Source organism: Equus quagga, unplaced genomic scaffold, assembly GCF_021613505.1.
Source record: "Equus quagga isolate Etosha38 unplaced genomic scaffold, UCLA_HA_Equagga_1.0 220_RagTag, whole genome shotgun sequence".
Taxonomy (NCBI): Eukaryota; Metazoa; Chordata; class Mammalia; order Perissodactyla; family Equidae; genus Equus; species Equus quagga.
The window spans coordinates 4,842,435-4,864,788 of record NW_025799647.1 but is presented as its reverse complement, the minus strand read 5'-3'; the positions used below and the strand labels follow the sequence as shown (position 1 = coordinate 4,864,788).

The 22,354-nt window shown below is 50.3% G+C and overlaps 1 protein-coding gene and 1 pseudogene across 5 annotated transcripts in view; one reads left to right on the top strand and one right to left on the bottom strand.

Annotated features, from left to right (window-relative positions):
* Window positions 1-22,354, bottom strand: part of LOC124233719 (spectrin beta chain, erythrocytic) — a 114,308-nt gene that overhangs the window by 34,048 nt on the left and 57,906 nt on the right. For all 5 annotated transcript variants that reach the window (XM_046650847.1, XM_046650846.1, XM_046650845.1 and 2 more), the window contains 13 exons: window positions 15,018-15,169; window positions 13,649-13,822; window positions 12,281-12,372; window positions 11,805-11,885; window positions 11,408-11,523; window positions 10,879-10,991; window positions 9,872-10,059; window positions 8,118-8,235; window positions 7,293-7,451; window positions 6,064-6,366; window positions 5,192-5,342; window positions 3,732-4,602; window positions 2,509-2,646 (listed from right to left, as the gene is read on the bottom strand). In XM_046650847.1, coding sequence (XP_046506803.1) covers window positions 2,509-2,646; window positions 3,732-4,602; window positions 5,192-5,342; window positions 6,064-6,366; window positions 7,293-7,451; window positions 8,118-8,235; window positions 9,872-10,059; window positions 10,879-10,991; window positions 11,408-11,523; window positions 11,805-11,885; window positions 12,281-12,372; window positions 13,649-13,822; window positions 15,018-15,169 — 2,656 coding nt within the window. The remainder of the gene's footprint in view (window positions 1-2,508; window positions 2,647-3,731; window positions 4,603-5,191; window positions 5,343-6,063; window positions 6,367-7,292; window positions 7,452-8,117; window positions 8,236-9,871; window positions 10,060-10,878; window positions 10,992-11,407; window positions 11,524-11,804; window positions 11,886-12,280; window positions 12,373-13,648; window positions 13,823-15,017; window positions 15,170-22,354) is intronic.
* Window positions 19,093-19,214, top strand: LOC124233778 (uncharacterized; annotated as a pseudogene).

Sequence of the window (22,354 nt, the reverse complement as noted above, 5' to 3'; positions counted from 1 at the left end):
GAGGCTGGGAAGTCAAAGGAAAGGAGCTGAAGATTTTCTCCAAGTTGGTCTGAAACCACCAGGAGGCGATAGTGAGGTGCTCCAGGGCTGTGAGATCTCCTGGCCCCATCCAGAAGCCACGGGAGAGGGTCTGGCTGTGCCCCAGGCAAGAGGCCCCATGGTGACTTCCCAGGCTTTTCCTGGTGTGACCTCACTGGAGCCGCCAAGCAGAGGCCACACAGGGGACACCTTGGGGTTTGGGTCTAGTCTGCCTCCCAAACCCTCTATTGCACCATCTCCAAGAGGGAGGAAGTTGACAAAGCCGCTCGAGTCAGCACTGGCCAGGCCATGCTGGGAATCCAGGTTTGGTCCTGGGCCCAAGATTATTACAAAAATGGTCAAGTGGAATGCGTACTGTGGAAGGTGATCATGCATTCAATAAGTGTTTGAATGACTCATATGTGCCAAGCTTGGCAGAAGATATTTCAGTTTTGTCCTGTTCACTCATTCACTAAGCATTTATCACGCAGCCATCACGTGCCTTGTGCCAGGCACTGTTCTAAGCTCTGGGATACAGCGATGAGCCAAGTAAAGGGCTTGCTCTCATTGGAGTAGGGCAGAGACAAATCAATGAGTCTACAACCCATCAGGTGCTGACAAGTACAAAGAAAAAATAAAGGTAATAGGATAGAAGCAGAGGGGCTGAGAGGGAGGGAGGAATTTAATATTTCAATTGAGTGGTCAGTGAGGACTGCTCCAATAAGCTGACATGTGAGCTGCCATCTAAATAAAGTAAGGGAGTAAGCCAAGTGGATATCTGGGAAAAGAACATTGCAGACAGAGAGAACCTCAGACAATAATGTGCCTGGTGCGCAATACATGAAGATTTGCTTGTAGTCTGGTAGGAAAGTTCTTCAGGACCAAAGTAATTATAAAACAAAGCAGAATGTGAAGCTCAAAACCAGTAAGAGGAGGGAAAGATAGATTTTCATCTGGGACTCTGGGCAGGAGAGGAATGTGGCCTGGCCTAAAGGACGGACAGGACTGGAAGTATGTAGTTGGAGGAGGACGCACTCTGGGAGAGAGCACAGCGCGGGCATGGAGGCAAGACTGCTAGTGGAGGCGAAGAACGATAGTTGTTTAAAAAATATCTGAAGAGCTATTGCATGAAAGAAGAATCAGAATAAGTTTTGATCTCTCTAAAGGGCAGAGCCAGAACCAGTGAGTACAAATTTCACTTCAATCTGAGATCACACTTTCTAAGTGAAAGGAGTTGTCCCAAATTGGATTGGATTGGTTGCATGGTGAGGGGGTGAGCTCCCCATCCCTGGAAATGTCTGTGCAGGGGCACAGGCTGTGTGGGCACGTCGCTAGACTAGATGACTTCTCAGGCACCTTTCAACTCTCAGATTTAACGGAAAGCCATCTTCCCAGTCCATCCCTTAGGTCCTCTCTCACCTGAGGATGGCAAGTTCCTTATGCATTTCACTTAGGAAGGTGCATGGCTTAGGGTCTTTAAAGATCAACATTCTCTGACTACAGCTCATTAAGGCAACTGATGTATAGCTGACACCTTCTTCCTGTGTCTCGCATATGTGCACACTCTTGCACACGCACCCCCGTTACCGCCAAACCTAAAGAGCAAAGAGGCGTTCTCCTCCTCTGCAGAAACCTCACAGTTACAAAGGAATCCCTGAACTACATCCCCTACATTCCCATCTTTGGAGGCTGAGACAGTCGGCCTCGTTCTAGTGGCTCTGAAGTGTCCCAGTCGCCCCCTGCCTCCCAGTAGGCCCCTCCAGAGTCTCCACCATGCTGACCCTTTTCTTCCCTCACTCCATCTCAGACCGCCTGAGGCCGAGCAGGGCTTGGGCACAGTGTAGGGAAAGGGGCAGGCCATGGGGAGGTGGTGACCACGCAGCATTGTGTGTGTGGGGCCCCAGGGAACACACGTGTGCTGTCCTCCGAGATCCCGAGGAAGCCCTGGGCAGTTAGGCCCTGTACTGAGAGCTCCTCTGGGCCTGTTTTTTGTTCTAGCTACACAGCGTGCTCAAGGCTTCCTGCTAATTCTCTTCTTCACTCAAGCCAGCCTCATGATCGAGACTGCAATTTGGCACAGACAGGAGCTTTCTTTTGTGGACAGTACTTAAGAGCTGTCAGAAAGCAATTTTCCCTGCCTAAGAATGTCCGGGGCAATGTGGCATGAGTACCATATGGCCTGATTCTACGGGCACACTCAGAATGTCTCCTCTTTCACACAGGATACCCACCCCCCACCAAAGGCATAGCATTTGCAGCTCTGTGAACACATCTCTCTCTCCCTCCCTGGGACAATCACCACCCAGGTCCCTCCTCCTTGCTGCTGCAGCTCCAGCGTCAGAAGGAGACCGTGGCTGAGAAAGACAGGAGCTCTGAGGGCTCAAACCTGGGAGTGCATAGGATGCGTCCTGACTTCTAGGCCACATCCCTGGGGGTGTGTCATGTGCCAAGAGGAGATGCCCCCAGCCCCCAACCCTACCGACACCCCACCTGGTGTTCAGGTTGTCTTGGTACTTCTTCACTTCCCCACTGCGTGGGTGGCCACTCTCTACCAGGCTGTTGGCAGCAGAGTTCACGCCTTCAATCTGAGCCATCAACGACTTCATCTCCTGGTCCAGAATGTCAAACCTGATATGGACAGAGAAAATGAGGACTGGAGAGGCAGCAGCAGGCACTTCATTGCCAGTGGCCACCCAGTCTCCAGAACATGTAGCTCCTGCTTTCTCCCTCCACCTCCTAAATAATTTGACCAGGTAAGGGAGAAGAGAGGAGAAAGATATGCTGACACACCCTATTTTCTGGTTCATGGGTCCAGTTTCATGGTTTAGCATTTCCTGGATCAGGCTAGGAGAGAGCTGGTTACTTACTACATGGGCCACTGGCTCAAGAGAGAGGTGTTGGGGAACAAAGAGGTGTGTGTGGGGGGCTAATCGCCACAGAGACTACCTGGCATGCCTACCAGCTGCTGCTCTGAGACCCTAATTCCACTGCCCTGACATCTTGACCTGAAGGATACCCTCCCCAGGCAGGTGCTCTGTCCCTGAGCAGGAGAAGGGAGAGCTGCTGTGGGGAGGGGCACTGTGTGGTTATAAAAACTGACCCTTCTGGGATAGGAGCCCAGGTCTATCTAGCATCAGTGTGAGACCACCTCAGCATGCTCCCAGGAATGTCCTCTTCTCCTCGACTCTCCGGATTCTGTACTTAGAATGCTAGAGTGCCACACAAACTGGGGGCATGCCTTCCCATGCTGGAGTGTGGATGGCACTGAAACAGCAGAAATGAGGATGGCCTTGAAGACTGGTGGTTTGCACACCGGTCTGCGGCCCTCAGGGTTCTGTGGCTTAGTGGCTGCCACAAAAAGCTAGAGCTTGTGGGGTTCCAGCCTCTCTCCTCCCCATTAACCAGGTCAGCTCCCCTTTCCTCTGTGTTATATGTCAGAATTCTAGATACAGTTCATTTGAACAAAGGCTGCTATAGCTGAAAGTAGTCAAATACTTGGACTGGAAAGAGCCCCTTGGTTTTATTTTGAGGAAGGCCCCAGGGGATGAAGTACCCAAAGCCACAGAGTCAGATTAGAACTCATGACTCCTGGTACCTGGGCATCCTATGACCTCTCAGAGACCCTTGTTGACCCAGAGGCTGTTCCCACGCTAGGGAGAGGGGGACTGCAGCTGTTGTTCGCGGCGGCAAGGAAGAGAAGGGTCAGCTCTGACCTGTGCTGCACGACCTCCAGGTCCTCCAGCGTGTCTGGGATATCCATCTGGTCCAGCCACTTCTCCTTCTCACCCATCCACAGCTGACAGGCATCTGTCTCCCCAAACACTGTATACAGGTCTAGGGCGTCCTGCAGCCTCCGCTGACGTAGGTCCGCCTGAGCCACCACCTGCTGGTAGAGCTCCTGGAGGGCCTGCAGCCGATTGGTCACATCTGGGGAATCCCGAAACTCTTGTGGGAACTCCTGGGCCTGCTGCTCCAGGTGCTTCATCACCTCGTGGCTCTCCTCCAGCTCCTCCAGGAAGTCCTTGTGCTTTTTCCTCAGGGCCCGCGTGGCCCCTTCATCCTGCCCCACGTCTTCGCCTGAGAGCAGCCGGTGGGCATCCTGCAGCCAGGCCTTCAGTTCATCCGCATCGCCCTGGAACTGGAAGAAGTTCTCAGCATCCTGGAGGTTCTTCTTACGAAAGGCAGCCAGCTCCTTCAGCTGGTCCCACTGGGTGGCCACCTCCTTGATTCGGGCCTCGATCTGTGGGTACCCAAACTGCTTGCGAGTGACCATGCCTTCAGCTTCCTGGAAGATCTGCCCCAGGTGGGTGTCCAGCCCACGGAGCTCATCCTCAAAGGCCTTGTGCTTGCGTTGCAAGCTGAGCACGCTGGTCAGGTCCTTGCCGTAGTCCAGGGAGGAGTAAATCTGCTCCTTCTCCTTGATCCAGCTCTCAGCCTCATCCATTTCCCAGAAGAACTTCCAGAGCCGCTTGGACTGCTCCAGCTGGGCCTTCCGCCCAGCTGCCATGTTGCTCAGCTCTGCAAAGCACTGCTCCAGGTGGCTGACACGGTCCTGGATGACCTGGGGGTCACAAGGCTGGTACCCTGGGAGGAATTGGAGCAGGGAGGACAAAAGGGGTAAGAGTTTCATCGATGGGCAAGCTTCAGACCAGCCGTCAGGCTAGAACCACACAACCAGCCTTCTTAGTGGGGCTTTAGGATTGGAGGCAGGGATTCCCAGCTGCTCAGAGGGCAGGCCACCTTCTTTATAATTAATTCCCACTAAAACTTCAGGAATAAGGGAGGTTACAAGTTGAGTCAGCTCTCACTAGAAATGTACAATGCGAAATTACTTTTTTTAAAAGCCCAGACACAAATTTCAAGATGATTCTTCAAGGAGGCAGCAGGGTCTCCTATTTAAGACCCAAAGCTATAAACCTAAATTGTCTCTGCTGTAATTTGAACCAGCAAAGAGAATGAAAGATGAACAATGCCTTATTGGTGCTTATTAACACCTTCTGATTATAGATCACCAAAGCAGTGGCCTGCTCGCTGGAGAGTTTTGCTATCCCTCAAGCTTCTTTCTTGCACCATTAGTTGATGAAAGAAGCAGAATTCTAAAGCTAGATTTATCCAAGCCGGGGTGCTGGAGCACTGAGCTAGAGGCCTCAACAGGGAGATATTGCGGTCTCACCGTTCCCCTCAGTGAACTGCTGGGTAGCTGCGATGATGGCCTTCACTTTGTCCCCTTGGATGGCGATGTCAGCCTCCATCAACTTGTGCTTCTGTAGCAAGTCCTCGACCTCCAACAAGTGTTTCCCAAACTCGGCAGACAAGAGGTGAGCCTGGCAAAGAGGACAGACAGGGTAGAGGGATCGAGGAGAGGTGAAGAGACCTACATGCTAGAAGAGACCCGTCCAAATGGAGTATCCATGGTCTCAGGGCCAGGGTGAGTCAGGGGCAGCTGGAAAATGGCTGCTGTTCAATATGGAAGAAGCTACAGAGCAGGAGCTCCTACTAGGGGTGCCCATCAGAATCATTCATGGATCATCTTACAGCTCAGGCCCCATACTTGATCTCCTGCATCTGCCCTAGGTTTGGGCCTGGGCATGTGTATTTTTAGAAAGTTCCATGGTCACTCTGATGTGCGTCCTCAGTTAAGAGCCACGGTGGTAGAGGGAGAGGAGATTCAGACTTCCTGGCTGCCCCTATCGGGGGAGGTCTGGATTCTAACCAGTCAAATTGTGATTACTCGGGGCCTGAGTCTCCACACTCCTGATTAATGTCTATCTCTTCTGGGTCCTGCAGGTTGGCACCTGTCCTACTACGAACCCCAGATTTCTTGATCACTGGGGAGACAGGGGACCTGGGCTGGTGACTTGTCTGGAGCCCAGTGAGCCAAGAAGTCAACAGGCAGATGCAGCCAGACACCGTGCTGCCTGTTTGTCCATTCTGACTCAGACATGATTGGCTGGAGGGGCATCTAAGGAGGCATACCCTAAGTGCAGGGCCAGCATTGAGGCCAGAGGGGAACCAGGGGCATGGGGGATGGGTCCCAGGGCCCACCTTGATGTCATCCATCCAGTCGATGCTGTGCAGCATATCCTGGAAGAGCTTCTGCAGCGCCAGGGTTGTCTCGAGTCTCTGGCGCCGGGACTGCAGCAGCTCCTGCAGGTACTTCCACAGGCGCAGGATATTGTCCTTGCGGGCCGTGATGCGCTTCTGGTCGTGGTAATTCTCCTTCTCCAGCTCCTGGGCCAGGTCCTCCAGGGCCCTCACTCGCTCCTCGTAGGCGGCTGTGTCCGTCTCGATGGCCTCGTGCTTCTTCTTCGCGGCCTCCACGGCTGCCAGGTCATACCCAAAGTTGTCCTGCCCACAGGAAGAAAACAGGCAGCTCAGTCAGGCTCCCCTTGGCTCATCCCAGTTGCAGAGACACGGCAGGTCCCTTCAGAACAACTGCTACCTGGGAAAGCCAGCCCATTCCCAAGGAGTTAGTCCTGCCGTCTTTTTCAGCCAATCTTATCAGAGCTAAGTTCTGGAAACTAAATCTCTCACAAGAACCTTTAAAAGAAGCTCAAGATTGTGCTCACTGTGCCACACGTGTGGGAATGCTGTGTGTTGTTACCAACTGAGCCCTTTTGAGGCCCGCTGGCACTCACCACCCTGCCTCGAGTGGACCTGCCTGCTTCTGGGCAGGAAGGGGCTTCTCCCCAGGACTCCACGCAGCTGTAAACAGATGGCCTGCCCCCACGCTATCTAGGGTGCACGCACACCCTCCAATTCTCTCAGAACACTCGCTTTCCCCTTTCTAGATGGAATTTAATTTGATTCCAAGCTCCAAGTGGGAAGGAACAGGTGCTCTCATGGAGAATCAGCCCTGGGGCCAATTTTTAGCTAGTGAAATATGACACTGTCCTAGAGGTCAGAGTCCAGAAGGCATGTCTGACACACACGAGGCGCACTCTGTGTTCATCATGTCCCCTGAGGACCAGTGTTCAATGTCAACTCGATCCCTGGCTTTAGTTGATGCCCCTGGCTCACAGAAGACAACCTCAGGGTCATTTTTGGATTGTGATGCTTGTTCCTAAAAATGAGACTTAGTAAATCCTGGAGAGTTCTTCCCCTGATGTGAATCTTGGTCCCCCCCAGTCACGGGGAGCAGGGCTGCAAGGCCTGCGAGAGGCCTATCCTGCTGCTGCTGAGAGGCCAGCCTGGACTGCAGCCCAGCTGACTGCTAGCGGCTCTGGAAAGCCTCCCCTCTCCTGCCATCCTCAGACCACCTCCCGCCCCTCCACCTGAGCCACAAGGCGCTGGTTTTCATTGAGCCACGTCTCTCTCATCGCGGCCTTTCGGTCAAAGCGCCGGGCCAGCTGCTCTAGCTTCTCCTGCCGAATGAGCTCATTTCTCAGGGCCAGCTCTCGCCGATATTCAGCTTCCTCCAGGCTTTCCCAGGCCTGCAGGAGGGACAGAGAATTCCTGGGGCACAAGAGGAACACCTGGGTTTGGGGGTTCCACCTCTCGCCTGACACTGAGTGATTTCAGAAATCATGCTCCCGGGAGAGGTGGTGGCAGATTCAAGTTCAGAGCAGCCTTCTGCCCTTCATGTCTGGACGATCAAAGGTCGAGGAGCACTGGTCATGACCTCCCAGTTCCCTCTTCCCCTACACCTGCCTCAGATTCTTGGCCTAATATAATGTTAGTTTCCTCTGTGGGTGCTCAGTACATTCTTACTGACTGAATGGCTATCTCCATTCTATTTGAACTTCCAGGTGGGGTGTTAAGCCTTCAAACCTTTGAAATGGCATAAGGCATTTCCTTTCTGTTATGGGTAGTTAATATTTCATACTCCAAGATACTCAAGGTTCTATAGAGAATAGGCTATACACTTGGCTCTAAAAACATGGATTCTGGGCATCTGAATAGGGGGCTGAATTGATGGATGTTGGTGGAGTTGGACTTCTCAGAACTAGGTTCAGACAGTGCCCTCAAATAGCCAGCAGGTGCCATTAATAACACCAAAGAAAGTGGCTTGGTTTAACCCTGTCCAGTGACCACTCCCTCTGCCCTTATCAGGAACTCAGCCAACCCACTGGAACATGTAATGGAAAATGCTGCCATACCCGGTTGATGTCAGACACTAGTTTCCCATCATGTGGCGTGTACACTTTCTGATTGTTGGCTCTCATCCGGGACTGGATGGTAAAAAGTAGGACCTCCAGATTCCCCTTCTCCTGAAACCTGTCAACAAAGCAGAGGAAAGGAGATTTGTGTCAAGATCCTAAGAGCTAATTTTTTTGCCAAAGTCAGCATGGAACCCTGGAATCTTGGAGCTTGGATAGCAAAGCGTATTTCCCTTAAAAACAAGAAAAGTAAAGGGGTCTATAGGTCTACTTCCCTTCTAAAGCATCTATCATCCGCGCCAACAGAGACCTAATGGGGGTGAGTCTTTACAGTACAAAGCAGAGCAAACACAGCAGCCACCACAGCGTTTGCTTATCATTTGCTTCCACAGGGGAATGGCTAACTGCAGTATTCTGGTAATTCCTGTAGATATCAAGTTTTACCAGTCGATAGAAAGAAACTCTCCCCTGTTCTGCAAATGATGAAGGCTTCTGATGCACTTCTGTCAGTTTTTTATTGAGTGAGTCAGTAAAAGCTTAAAAGCAGCGTTATCCGCATAGGAACATATTGCACTGAAAGCGACTTTCATCTGAGTACTAATGAGCCAGCTCTCCTGACAAGCCCTGAAGGCCAAATCCTTCCCAGGGAGGCGGAAAGGCTGGGCTCCGGGAAGACTTCAGGTGTAGGAGATGAGAACTGGCAGCAGGATGGATGCCTGGAACTTGGGGTCCAAGCTCCAGGTGACTGGGCACTTTCACATTTCTGCATGAATGCAGGTATTTACCCACTTCTACATCCTCCACATGGCAGGTGAGGATCGGGTGTAAGCAGGGTCCCCACCCTGAGGCCAGCCTAATAGATCTGACTGCTCACAGGCACTTCAAGAGAGTTGTGGCCCTGGGTGCAACCTACATAGCCAAGAGATATCACCCCTGTGTGTAGTGCCTAGTAGACGCACAGAGGATGTTATCTGTCATGAATTTAGGACTTTAAAAATGGGTTAGTGTCAGACCAGAAATCAGCTACTTGTTTATAGTGCATTCTAGACTCTGTGTCTCACCTTTCCCTGTTTGAGAGTCATGAATGAAGAGTGTGGAAGATGAGCGGGGGAGGAACAAGGCAGAGGGTACCAGTGAGGAGCTAGAAATAGGTTTCAGGAGAGCTGAACAAGCTAAAAGTAGGCGAGCTGGAATGCCTGATGTGTATGTGTGTGTGTGCGCACATGTGCATTGTGTGTGCACGTGTGCAGGCCCTGCACACACTGGAGTGGAGCAGCCTCCCAAGAGGCAAGCTAAGTGCTCTACTGATGAGCAGTGACAGAGGGGAGAGAAAAACAAGCATGTACTTGATGATCAAAAAGCCCCTACACTGAGGGCTCTGGGGCTGAGAATAGAGGTCATTACCAGAAAACAAACCTGTGGCTCAGTGCACAGACAAGAGAGGAACTTTCTAGCACTGGTTCTTTAAGAGACTCGGAAGCCTGGGATTTCACTCCTATTCCCCTTCAGGGATCTGGGAAAGGACTTTCTTTGGCTATGAGTTGGGGGTTATTCATCGATGCCCATTTCCTATAGGCTGACGGCTCAGGAGCAGGGGGGCAAGGAAGGGATGAACTAGGCGACAGAGGTGAAGCTCCCTAATCTCTAGGATACGCCTCCCAGATACACTTCTCAAGGCCCAGAGCCTGGCTCTACCTTTTGGCAGTTGGTTTCTCAGCCACGGTTGACTACCCTCCCGAGTGCCAGGGCCTTACTTGGGCGGCTTCTCTGTGGTACGATAGGTGCTGAAGGCCTGCAGCTGCTGCTGGACGCCAGCCAGGGAGTTGGCAAACTTGCGGCTGTTCAGGACAGTGATGGTCTGCTCGATCCAGGTGAGCAGGTCTGAGGCCAGCCCGCTGTACTTTTCAATCATCTTCTCAGTGTCAATGGCATGGTCAATTACCTAGGAAATCACCTTGTTACTCAGTCATCAGAAGGAGAGTGGGGACCACAATCAAGGTGGGCTCCCTCTCTCAGGCCCTGGAGCATTCTTTGTTGGGTTTGTTCCCTGAGCCCAAGACTGTGGCTAAGGCGGAAGGAGTGGACTGGCAGTGGGTGAAGTCCTCCTCATGCACTGGCAACATCAGCAGGGAGCTGGTCCTGCTTGGAGCTCAGGAGCAGCTCCCCGCTTCCCTTAACCCTGCAAGAGATTGGTAAGATCACTGTGCTAGGACATCAGCCCCTAGAGGGGCCAAGGTCTTGTTTATTTTAAAATGCATATTAGAAATTAAGGGCTTCCAGGCACCATCTTTGCTAAACACCAGGTGCACAAAGATGAATGAGAAATGGTTCCTGTGCTCAAGGAGCTAAGGACCCAGAGGGGAAAGGAATGTGGCCTGAGGGCCTGTCCAGTGGGGTGGATGCCTGGTATACCATGGGCACCTAAGGGGCCTGAATCCACCATAAATCAGAAGATAAAAGCCCATTTTGTTCCTGTGGAAATGTTCATGAGACTTGGGTCTGAGGGTGGAAAACGGGCTCAGAGCTGCAGGCTATGACAACTTTTAGGACAGACCATCAACTTGCTTTGGAACTCAGCTTGGGAAACAGGAACTTGGCAATGCCCGGCTTCAGAGGAAGTTGGCGGGGGTGATCCACAAACCCCACCACAGCTGGGACCAGACATGAAGCTCTCAGGATGGAAAGGGAACATCTCACTCAGGGCCTGGGTGTGGCAAACAGGGAACAGAGGTGACAGTCTGGTTACGGAACAGCTGGGTACCTTGCCGACGCGCTTGCCCTCCACCGCCAGCACCTTCATCTTGGAGAAGTAGTGGTAAAATGCTACCACGTAGGTAATAATGGATTTCTCATCAGGGTTTTCTGTGAAGACATCTGCAAGGGAAAAGGGTGTGCTCTCAGGACCAAAATGGAAGTCAGAAATGCAGAGCTCAGACGGTTTATCTCCCATTCCTCTGCACGAAATTCAACTATAGGCACCAAGTGACAACCAGTGGGCAAGAATGGAAGAGTAATGGGTCTGTGATTTTAGCGAGAGGATGAAATCCATATTAGGACCACAAGAAGAAAAAAGAAAGATCCAAAGACTACTACACTTTTCCTGGGCCAAGCAAAGTGTCAGGAACCAACTTAGACCTGAAGAGCAGGCCTCGGGTGGAGCCAGGCCTGGCCACCATCCCCTCGCTGTGCCCACAGCTCGCCTTGCACTTGGCCTAGACAGTCTGGCACTCCCTCTAGCACAGTGGGCACCATCTCCCACTGTCACAGTAAAGGAATGGGTGGCAGCTCACCTTCAGGGTCCAGGAGCGGGATGATGCCCAGCTGATGCTCAGCCACGTCAAACGCATGCTCTAGGTTGTGTCGGGCATTGGAGTCCTTCAGCTTATCAAAGTCAATCAGGTCGGGCCTGGGGATGAAGCCAGACTGTTAGAAGAAAGCGGCCACAGCACCCCCACCAACAGGGCAGCCTGGCATGAAGCAAAGACACTGGCAGATGCAGGCAGCTCGGCAGGAGAAGTAGAAGGAGGAGATGGGAGCAGAGCAGGGGGCAGCTGTGAGCGTCAGCATGTGGGGAGGGGACAGTGGGCGTGACTAGAAGCTTGAACTGTAATCTATAGGTTGAGCGCAACGTGTCGAAATACCCCCAGGGATTCTGCCTCATTCCCACAGCCCCCTCCTCCCTCTTACCGGTGTTTGTGGATCAGGGCATTAAAGGCCAGGCCATCTTTCCAGCTGGTGGTGAAGTCAGTGACCTTGACTTGGGGATAGCTGCAGCCAAGAGAAACATTAAGACCTAAGAAATCGATTCTTTTGGGGTCCCAAACAAGTATATGAAGTGGGGGGCCAATATACCAGGAAAGGAATGGACCCATCCCTTCTCAAGCTGCTTCAACATGAGGGCAGCAGTTAAGCCAGACAAAGAGGCTCCCCCATAAGGTGGGCTCAAGAGACTCACACCCAATAGACCCTACGTCTGACCCAGGCAATGCTGGAAAGGAATCCTGTATTCCAGGCCTCAAAGAATCAGGTCAGGATAGACTCTGCATCAGTTACGTGGAAGCTGCTATAGTTCTGGGTGATGATGTCTATGTCCCTTGGGGACGACAATGCTTGCAGGGAGCAAGGGGGGAGGGACATGGTAGTGGCTGGTTCCCAGGGCATACTCTGCCGTCTTCATCTGACACCATAACAGCAACGCATCCTTGGCTGAGCGCGTCTCACGACCTTCTTGAGTTTGGACAACAATGTCCTGAATCTGGGGGTGCAGGAACAAGAGGGAGAGGAATTAGATTTGCATGTGGCTCAGTGCCTTGCTGCTCTCCCTGGAAGGCTCCCCATTTTCCTCTTCCACAGCCATCCCATCTGCATGGCCAGCCCTGCAGCAACACCACACCCTGAGGCCCTGCCTCCCAGCGCCTCTTTCCCTGCCTTAGTCAGCTGCAACGGTACAGGGACAGCTTCCTCTGCCAGAGGAGACAGCTCTACCTTGATAACTCTAACAGGGTGCTGAGAATAAATGACAAGACACCTTGATTCCTCCTCGGGAGATATGATTCCCCGCAAGGCCATGAACAACACAGACGTTGGAAGGTATTATATTTTGATTAGTAGCACCTCCCGCCTTTCCATTCTTCTCAATTCTGCTGTTATTACTCTTTAATTGTATGTATCCACACCGAGTGAGACTGGACACCCAAGACCACTTAGATGAGATCTTCAGTCTGCAAATTGTGTGCTCTCCTCCTCCTCCCTGCCCTTCCCTCCTCCCACTGGGTTCTTTCTGTCCCCGAACCAGCAGGTGGAAAACCCTGCTCTCCTTCTCTCGCACCTTCTAATTTCCTTACCAACAATCTGAACCTTGAATTTCAGGGCAGGAAGAGAAAAGTTTCTGACTGAAACACGGAAAAGCAGATCTTCTGCACTGTTTTTGCACCTTCTCAATAAAACTATTTCAAAAACCAAAAAGTTATGCCTGGACCTTGTGTTACAAGGATGGACCTTGAGGGTATTAGGTTAAGCGAAATAAGCCAGAGAAAGACAAACACCGTAGGATTTCACTCACACGGGGAAGAAACTAACACACGGACAAAGAGAACAGATTAGTGGTCACCAGAGGGGAAGGGAGCTGGGGGATGGACATAAGGGGTAAAGGGGCACATTTATATGGTGACTGACAGATAATAATGTACAACTGAAATTTCACAATGTTATAAACTATTATGACCTCAATTTAAAAAAAGAGAGAGAGAAAAAGTAGATCTTTCAGGCAGATCTCAGCCCAGCCACTAATTTCTATCCTCTCCCTCAAAAGACTACACTACTGATGGAACGGCTCACCCTGAGCTTCCATGATTCGCGATGCCGAAGATGGTCACTCCTTCCTACAAGCATCGTCCCACTGGACAGGTTTCTAGCCTTCCAGAACGTGCACAAATGCTCACACTTTTTCAGCATTTTGTAAGATTCCCAAGCCTTGTCCAGCCCAGAGAGGCTCCCTCCACTCCCTCTGCCTCCTCACCCCCAGAACCCACCTGGAAGCGTAGGATGATGGTCCAGATGAGGCCCAGGACCAGGCGGTGGTTGCCATCCACGATGTCGTGGGAGCCCATGTTCTCCAGGTGCACACGCTGCTCCTTGAGGAACTGCAGGGCCTTGTCCACATTCTCCAGGCAGTGGATGCGCATCTTCCCCTTTGTGGGCCTTGGCTGAGAGACAGCATTGGCCCCCGTGGGTGTGGAGTGGTCACCCCAAAGGTAGTTACAGGCTGGACATAGCTCCTGTCATCAGCATCCACCTTCCACCTTCCTGCCCAAACCCTGACTCCTACGCTCATTCCTTGACACTTTTCAACCCCATTCTTTCTGCAACCAGTCCACATAGGTACCACGCCCGGGCCTGAGCAAAGCCTTCTGAGGGCTGACAGATGGCATTCAAACACAACAACACAACAGATGGTTAACTGAGCACGTACTGTGTGCCAGGCACAGTTCTAAGAACTATTTACTGCTAGTTGGTGATAAGAGTGGCTTTTAGTTTGGTGATTGATAATAAGTCCATACCATAATCCTTTCTCTCCATCCCCAAATGACCCCAGCCAAAACTCAAGGGGACCACCATTGATGAGTAATCACATGATCTGAAGGGTTCCAGTGGTCACTCTCTCTAGTGGGCTTTCAATGCAAGGTAAGAGGCAGGACTTCAGTCTGGAGTTGAAAATGCAACAGAAAAAGGTAGGACCTTTCATTCAAACACCAAGGATCTTAGAGTCCTTCATCAGTTACAGGTATCTTTTCCCCCATTTTACACGTGGGGGAAATGAGGCAAAGAAGGTCCTGCGTGATAGGCCCAAGGTCACAATAGAAATATCTGAGCAAAACATGAACCTTAATCTAGTTCTTCCTCAGGCGCAACATTACTGCCAGGTAGGTTACAACTGAGGGGCCTGTAATAAATTTCCACTTGTAAGAGTGATAGAACATATAGGAAAATATCTTCTAATGCTTTCCTCTTGGTTCCAAGCATGCAAATTTCTCCAGCTAGGTAATGGAATCCAACTTAGCGTGTGTGAGGAGGCTGAGGGTGGGCCCACTGCAGGGCAGCCACAGATGCCCAGACCCCAAGTGGAGAAAGTCAAGAGCTTGGCATGGCTTTTGGGAGAAGCATGAAGGGGTGGGAGTGGCCAGGAGGAGGCAAGAAATTCTGAGAAGAGGTCAAAGAACCCAGTTAGCCAAGTGGACACCTTGCCTCATTAAGTATTGAAACCTTCCAGAAGAAGAGAGAGAAAGCTTGGGAAGGCCGTGAGAACTGGAGATACCCCCAGACCATGTCTTTCCTAAAGAGGGGACATAGCACCAGTCCAGAACCCCAGGAAAGGAGCCACAGCACAGAAAGGGGCTTTACCAGCGTCTCTCCAGAGAGCACCTCCAGCAGCCTGATGAGCATCCGCCCATCCCGCAGGTCCCTGTAGAGGTCCGTGATGCGGCAGGGCACACGAGCCAGGTGCGAGTTCACCCATTTCGTGAAGGTCTTCTTCTGAACAACTTCCCGCTCATCTGTGGGGGGAAAGAGTCCTGGGTCAGGTACCCAAGGTTGGCAAGGTCAATGTACGATAACATGGGGCCAAAGGGTTTTACCTTAATCCCAAGTCCCCTCATCCCTGGCAGAGAGCTTGATGGATCTATCCCACCCCCTTCCTGGGAGTGTTTGTGATCAGGGTGTTACCTTCTGGCTACATGGGGTCCACGTGCCATGAGTGGGGCAATGAAGAGGTAATGCCACCACCACATTCTATGCACAGTATCAAGACACCCCTAATTCAGCCATCTGTTTCCCTGTGCCCGTCAGAATGCTCTTCACCACTGTGCCAGTGAGCTCAGATTCCAATGCCAGGTTCACCCATCCACCCAATACTCCCTCTGCCCAGAATGGTTTCTCTTGGCCCCTCCACCCCACCCTACTCCCTACACCTAACTCCTCATCATCCCTTAGGAGTCAGTGTAAACAGTGCTTCTCCAGAAAGCTTTTCCTGACCCCTAGCCTGGGTCAGGTCTCCCCTGTGTGCCCAGACCCCTCCGTTTGCATTTCTCTTTTCTGTCTCGCTTCACACTCGTATTACTTGGAAGTCTGTCTGTCTCTCCTGCAAGCCTGGGCTCCTTTAGCCCAGGGAAGTCTGTCTGTCTTGTTCACTCTATATCCCCAAGGCCTGGAGCCTGGCACACAGTAGGTGCTCCAGAGCTGTAGTGTAGCTAACAGCACAGACATTTATTTGGCTCCTATTGGTGGCAGGCCTGTGCTAGCCTGATGATACATGAAGTAAGATAAACTGCCTGTCCTCAAGGAGCTCCTGGTAGGTAGAGAAGATGATGAGCAAGGAAAGAGTGAGACTATGGGAGTGGACGACCCACACGGGGTTAGGGACCATGGAGGCTTGGCTGGGGGCTGTCCATGGATTATGCTATCTTTCTCACCCCCAGGATGACAGGCAGGGTTCTCCATCTTCAGACCTGAGAAGTTGACATGACATGACACCCCCCACCCCAAATCGGCATCAGCCCAAACCAGGCTTCTGTACCAGCTCAGGTGGGGTCCCACTTAGCACTTCTGTGCAAATAAAGGCTAGGGCTGTCCAGTTAGGGCTGGGAAGCTTGAACATGCTAGGGAGAGGACAGATGGCTGGGATAACAGAAATAAAGAGGGAGGAGTGAAAAATAAAGAAAGAAAGAGAGTGGCAGAAAAGACAGAGACGAAGGAGGAGAAGAAAGGAAGAGGAGTGACCCTGTCCTGTGGGTTTAGTGAACAGTCTGTGGCAACTGGCTTCAGGGCACTTTGCTTGAGGATTCCAGGCAGGAGCTGACCCGGCAGTGTCAGCTGAGCCTCTGGCCAGGGAGGATCCCTGGGGAGCAAGCGTGGGGGTCTGTCGGGGCCAGGGCAGACTCAGAGCAGCCCAGCCAGGAGGAGCCTGCACCGTGGGAGCGGGCTACGTGTGCTCAACTGAGCCCAAACTGTGGAAGGGCTGACTTCATAAATTATTAAATATCTAATTTAACAACAACAAAAAGAGCTGCCCAGCCAGTACGGCCTCAAGGGTATAAAGCTGGCGGTTCCTCAGGCTCACAGCATCCAATTCTCTCATACTGCGTGGCTATTTTAGTGTTAGGAACTTAGGGCCTTTACTCACTTATTCATTCATTCAGCAAATGTTTACTGTATAACCGTTAGGTGCTGGGCTCTGGGTGGAGGCGGGGAATTCAAGGAGGGGATAGGCAGACATATTGCCTCTCCTTGAGGCAAACATACTGTATAATAAATAGGAGTGCTGGCGTCACATAGAAAGAATTCTATGACAGACATCTAAATAAGACTTCCAAGGAAGAGGAAAAATACTACTGTTGACTATACAAATCTTAAGTAAATATAAAATTAGGAAGGCATTCATTCATTCTGGGCCTCTGGGCAAAGTTTCAAGGGGAAGCTCCCTTACTCTGGTGTCAGCTGCAAATGTAACCACTTTCCTGATTCCAAGGACAGCTTCAGCAAAGTGTAACTAAAGTGTTGATGATATAGTGGATGGAAAGCGATCGCATTTATTCTGGGGCATGTTTGGGTTCCACAGAGCCAGCCCCATCAGATCTGTTCTTGAAGAGGTTCACCCTTCCAATCGGCGGTGGAGCTTTGACAAAGGGGCTGAAATTTTGAGCCCCTTTAGAGGTAAGTGTCTCAAAAAAGTAAAGCCCTTTCTTATTTTCTTGTCTTTAAGAATCCCCAAATTTCAGGGCATGGGTGCTGAGACCCATTTATTTGTGATTGGCAAAGGGTAAGGAGGTGATTTTAGCTGGGGATGTGGAATTTCATTCTAGGATGCTGGGCCGGCCCATGTACCAGTGCACATAAATCACCCTTAGATCTCCCCAGTTTTCAACACACCAAGGCCGCCTCCGAGACCTCAGAATGTTAGAGCCGCAGGTTCAGAGCCTAGGCGAGCAGCCTCCTTTTACGTGAAGGCTGGGGTGAAACTGCCCAGAATCCCCAGGACCCTGAAACACCTGCAGTGTTAAGAGGTGGGAAAGATACCGTGAGGCCAATAATGATCCTAAGGACAGAAAAGGCCCGGGGGTGGGGACTAACTCCATTAGCTTGTTCACTCCGGCTGCTCCACATTGGCATGCTCAGCACATTCATTCCCAGCATGCCCCAGTCGCCCATCAGGAGTCTTCCAAGTGCAGGAGAGGTGGGTGGCCCAGAGGTGGGTGCACAGACAGGCTGGGGAGGCGGCTGTGCATTGGTCCTGCTGTCACCAGAGGACCTGGGCCATCCTGCAGGGACCCCCTGTGGAAAAGAGGCCTCAGCAAAGCCCTGCCAGGGGCCAGGCTTTATTTCCAGAGCCCTAGCCCGTCCAGTGCAGGAAACGAGGCAAGTCTACCAGCAGGGCCTGACTCAAAGCCTCCAGAACCTCAGAAAACACCCGTGCCTCTACGCCAACAAGCCCAGGGCCTCTCCATTCCTGTCAGTTCCTCTCCACCTCCTTCCCATGCTGTGGCCATCCTCACTCCTCCCTACATGTTAGGGCTTCCCCCAGAAAACTCACCTTCCTTTCTGACCACAACTACTACCGAGAATTACTGTCTAGGTAGCCGGGTGACCTTTCTTTTACATTCCCCTTCAAAGGTTTAGTTTGAGGTCAAATAAAGCCACAATAGCAAAACTCTCAAATATTTATCCATTAATCAGTGAGTTCATATGTGGAAAGTGCTTAAAACAGTACCTGGCACACCAAAAGCTGGCCGTAAATGTTACTATCACTGTTACTGTCACTACGACTACCACAACACACAGGGAAGCACAGGCAGGCTCGCTGTCCCCAAGGGCTTCAGAGTCTAGCTGAGGAAACAAGACACAAACCTACAAGCAGCTAACTCGCAGCTGCACAAGGGAGAAAGGGCAGCTCATTTTAACAATGCAAAATCTGTCACACGGTCAGATTGGATTAACTACCAGATAAATGACACACACAATAAATGGCCAGGGGTCAAAGAGGACAGAGGTCATTTCTAGTTGGAGTAGTCAAGGGGCCTCGTGAAGAAAACCACTTTGGGTGGCAGAGGAGGAGGGCAGGAGACTGGAGGCACCCAGCAGAGAGGCCGGCTGCTGTGGAGCTACAGGTGGGAAGAAAACGCATGGAAGGAGGTTTTAAACTGGATGTGAAAGCCTCGAGTGAAAGGCTAAGAAGCTTAGATTTAATTCTAGAGGAAAAGGAAGCACGGAAGGTGTAGCAGGATCATTTCCTGAAATACTAACTTGTAAGGCTCCCACTGATAAGACGACGACTGTGTGTTTCAGCTTAAATGTAAACAGAAGTGTGCAAAATCTATATAAAGAAAAGTTTAAAAGGCATCCAAGACACACCAAAGATCTGAACCAATGGAAAGGCACTCCCAGTTCTCAAATAGGAAAACAGCACCATGAAGATGCCAGTTTTATCGCTTCTCAGCCTTTGGCTAAGATCAAGTGTAGTATATGTTCTTATCAGTTTAATAAAGATGTCCATGTACCCTGAATTAATCTATATACTTAATATTATTTTAAATATATTTAAATTACATAATTTAATTATATAATTGCCTACAATATATATAATAAATATACAATTACATAATTAATTGGGGGAACGAGACAAATGATTAGAAAATTCATTGGAAAGATAAACAAAAATAGCTAGGAAAATTACAAAAAAGAAGATTAATAAAGGGTGACCAAGCTTTCCAGGTGTTTTTTTCTCTGAAATATTAAAGCACAGTATAAAGTTATAATAACGAAACTGTGTGGTATGAGCACAGGAATAGACAGACATTAATGGAACAAAAATAGTCCCCAGAACATATAGGCACTTAATGGTTCCCCTGCCCTTAAGGATTTAAAGTCTACCTAGGGCTGATTCTAAAAGAGAACTTTAGGATGCTTATTACAGACCTGCAAATGCAAGAACAAAGCACATAAAACTGACTTTAAAAGTGACTGGAGTTGAACACTAAGATGCTGGTTAACTAGATCGGGGTACATTAATACAAAGGAAGACTGTACAATCATTAAAATAATAATCTGCACATTTACTGACATCATGAAAAAATATTCAAAATGTACGGTAAGTGAAAAAGGTTCTAGGATTATAATAATAAAGACATTTTAAAATTAACACATATATATACAGTCATATATTTATAGGCATTGAAATATCTGTATGGGACACTAACAATGTCTCTAGTTTTCTCTGCTTTTCTAATCTTATCAAGACTAAATATATATTTTTGTGTAATAAAAATACTTAAAGATATAAAAGCAATCATCCTACTGTTTTTTTAAATAAAATAGGGTCTTTATATGTTATAGGGAAAGAAAACAAGTTATCACAGACTAGTTTAAATTTAAAAAAATTAATTTTTTTTGAAAGTTAGTTTTGACCTGAAGTTTGAAGACCATAATAGTTTTAGAACAGCAGAGAAGGCAGGCGGGTCTTGTTCAAAGCCCCTGCGGTGGAAACCGGCAGGTGTGTGTGTGTGTGCCTGTGTATACAGTGTGCGTGTCTGAGGGCTGAAGGTGAGGAGCAGTTAACTTACCCAGAGCCAAGAAGTCGAAAGACAGTATAGGGAATCTGAACTTTATACTCTAGGTAAAGAAGAGCCTGGAGGTTCTTAAGTAAAGCAATACGTCATTAAAAATTTGTTGGAGGACAATGATTCTAACTGCCCCATGTAAATGGGATTGGACAAGCGTGAGGCCAGAGCCAGGGAAACCAGCTCTGAGGTGGCTGCAGAAGTCTCCGCATGACACCACTGACATGTGAACTATGGAAATGACATGACAGGATCTGATCTGGACAACAGCACAGGACCAGGATCAGCTGGCCCTGGCAGGTGATAGTATTTAGAGGCTATAAGACAAAAGTAAAAATGAATTCGAGGGTTTGATCAAAGAGGCTCAAGAGGCTGGCGGTGGAAGGAAATACGGGAAGGGGCTTCCCGGGTAGGCGCGAAGGAGGAGATAATGCAGGTCTGAAGGACATTCAAGAGGGCCCAGGTGCGGTAGCCCAAACAGCACTGGGATGATTTTAAAACCCTGGGCTTCTAGTCCTGTCTCAGCACTTCCTGCGGTGTGACCTTCCTCATCTCTACAGGGGAATCGTAACAGCTAGCCCCTGCCTACTTTAGAGTGGTTGAAGGGTCAACAAGATCATCTAGATAAAAAGCACCCAGAACACTAAGCAGCCACACAGACACCGAGCACCGTTACCATTCATGCAGGTGGTGGCTGCATGGAGAGACCACGCTGGCTGAGAACATGAGGCCAGAGGTCAGGATGGTCTAGGACTCAGCCTCAGACTAGACTTCAATGAACAGAGAGAATTTCTGGAGAATCCACTGATTTGCTAAAAAGGATCAATTCCCTTTGCCCAAGCCAGGAAGCACAGCTCCGGGGTTCTGGGTAAACTGGCACGCGGTCAGCACCGCTCCACAGGGGGCTTCTTCCCAGGTCGCCAGAGCTGGAAAGGCCTTGCGCATCATTTGGGTCAAGGCCCTTCTTTGACAGGTGAGGAAACTGAGTACCTGAGGAGCAGAAAAGTGCCTTGGCCAAGGTCACCTACCTAGGGAAAGTCCTTGATAGCAGCAGGACAGAAGAATGGTATCACCGGGTGGACTACTTTCCCCTCACCTGTGGCCACCAAGCTGGCTCATGCCACCACCTTCTCCTTCCTGGACTTTGCATAGCCTCCCCACAACCTGTTCTCCCCAATGAGGGCAGAGTCACCTTTAAAACCCAAACCTAACCATGTCGCTTCCTTGTGAACAGAACTGTGATGGGCTGGGAGCGGCTCCATCCCTCTGGCCCTCTACTGAAGGCTGCAACTCCCAGTCCTAAGAGCCTACAGCTCTCCCTGCTAAAGGCTCCCACCCTTTGACCTTCAACCCTGCCACTCCCTTGCAACTAATCCCCTCATTAAACTCCTCAGCCACCCCTTCTGAGTTTCCTGCTGGTTCCTGCCAGGCCCCTGAAGATACCCATGGCCTAAGGCCCTCTGTGATGCGGCTCCTGCCTGCAGCTGCATATCCACCCACCATTCCCCTCATGCTCTCATAGGACAAGTGCCTACTCAGCCTTGGATGAGATGTAAGCTGCAGGTTATGTTATAAACTCTTACAGTTCTCAGTAAATCTTTATAGCATTTACTGCAATCTGTCATTATGCACATGTCTATATGTATATAGACACACGTGTGATTATTTTATCTACCTCATCTCACCAGACTGTAAAACGAGATTCCCTGGTTGATCTAGTTTCTCCCAGAGCCTGGGCTGCTAGCAGCCTCCCTGTCATTCTCTCTCAGTGACATGACAAAATGGGAACCTGAACAACTTCTACAGATGCTCTGAAAACAACACCCTAGGCACCTCTTCAGCCAAGCAGCACGCAGGGGGGCGCAGTGGAGGGTGGCGGAGTGGCTGCTGCTCCCAGGAGCCATAAGCACGGTCAAGGCCTGGTGTCAGAGCCTGCCCTTGGGAACAAAGCTGACAGCCCACAGAAATGTCCCAAAGATGGAGGAGACTATTAACATGGCTCACTCAGACTGCACCGCACAGGGAGGGTTATTATTAACCTCCATGTATTAATATTTGATAAAGCATCTTCACAATGATAGATAGCAGTCACCAGAGAAGGGGAACAGCCTTGGTTCTGCAAAGTGTTCT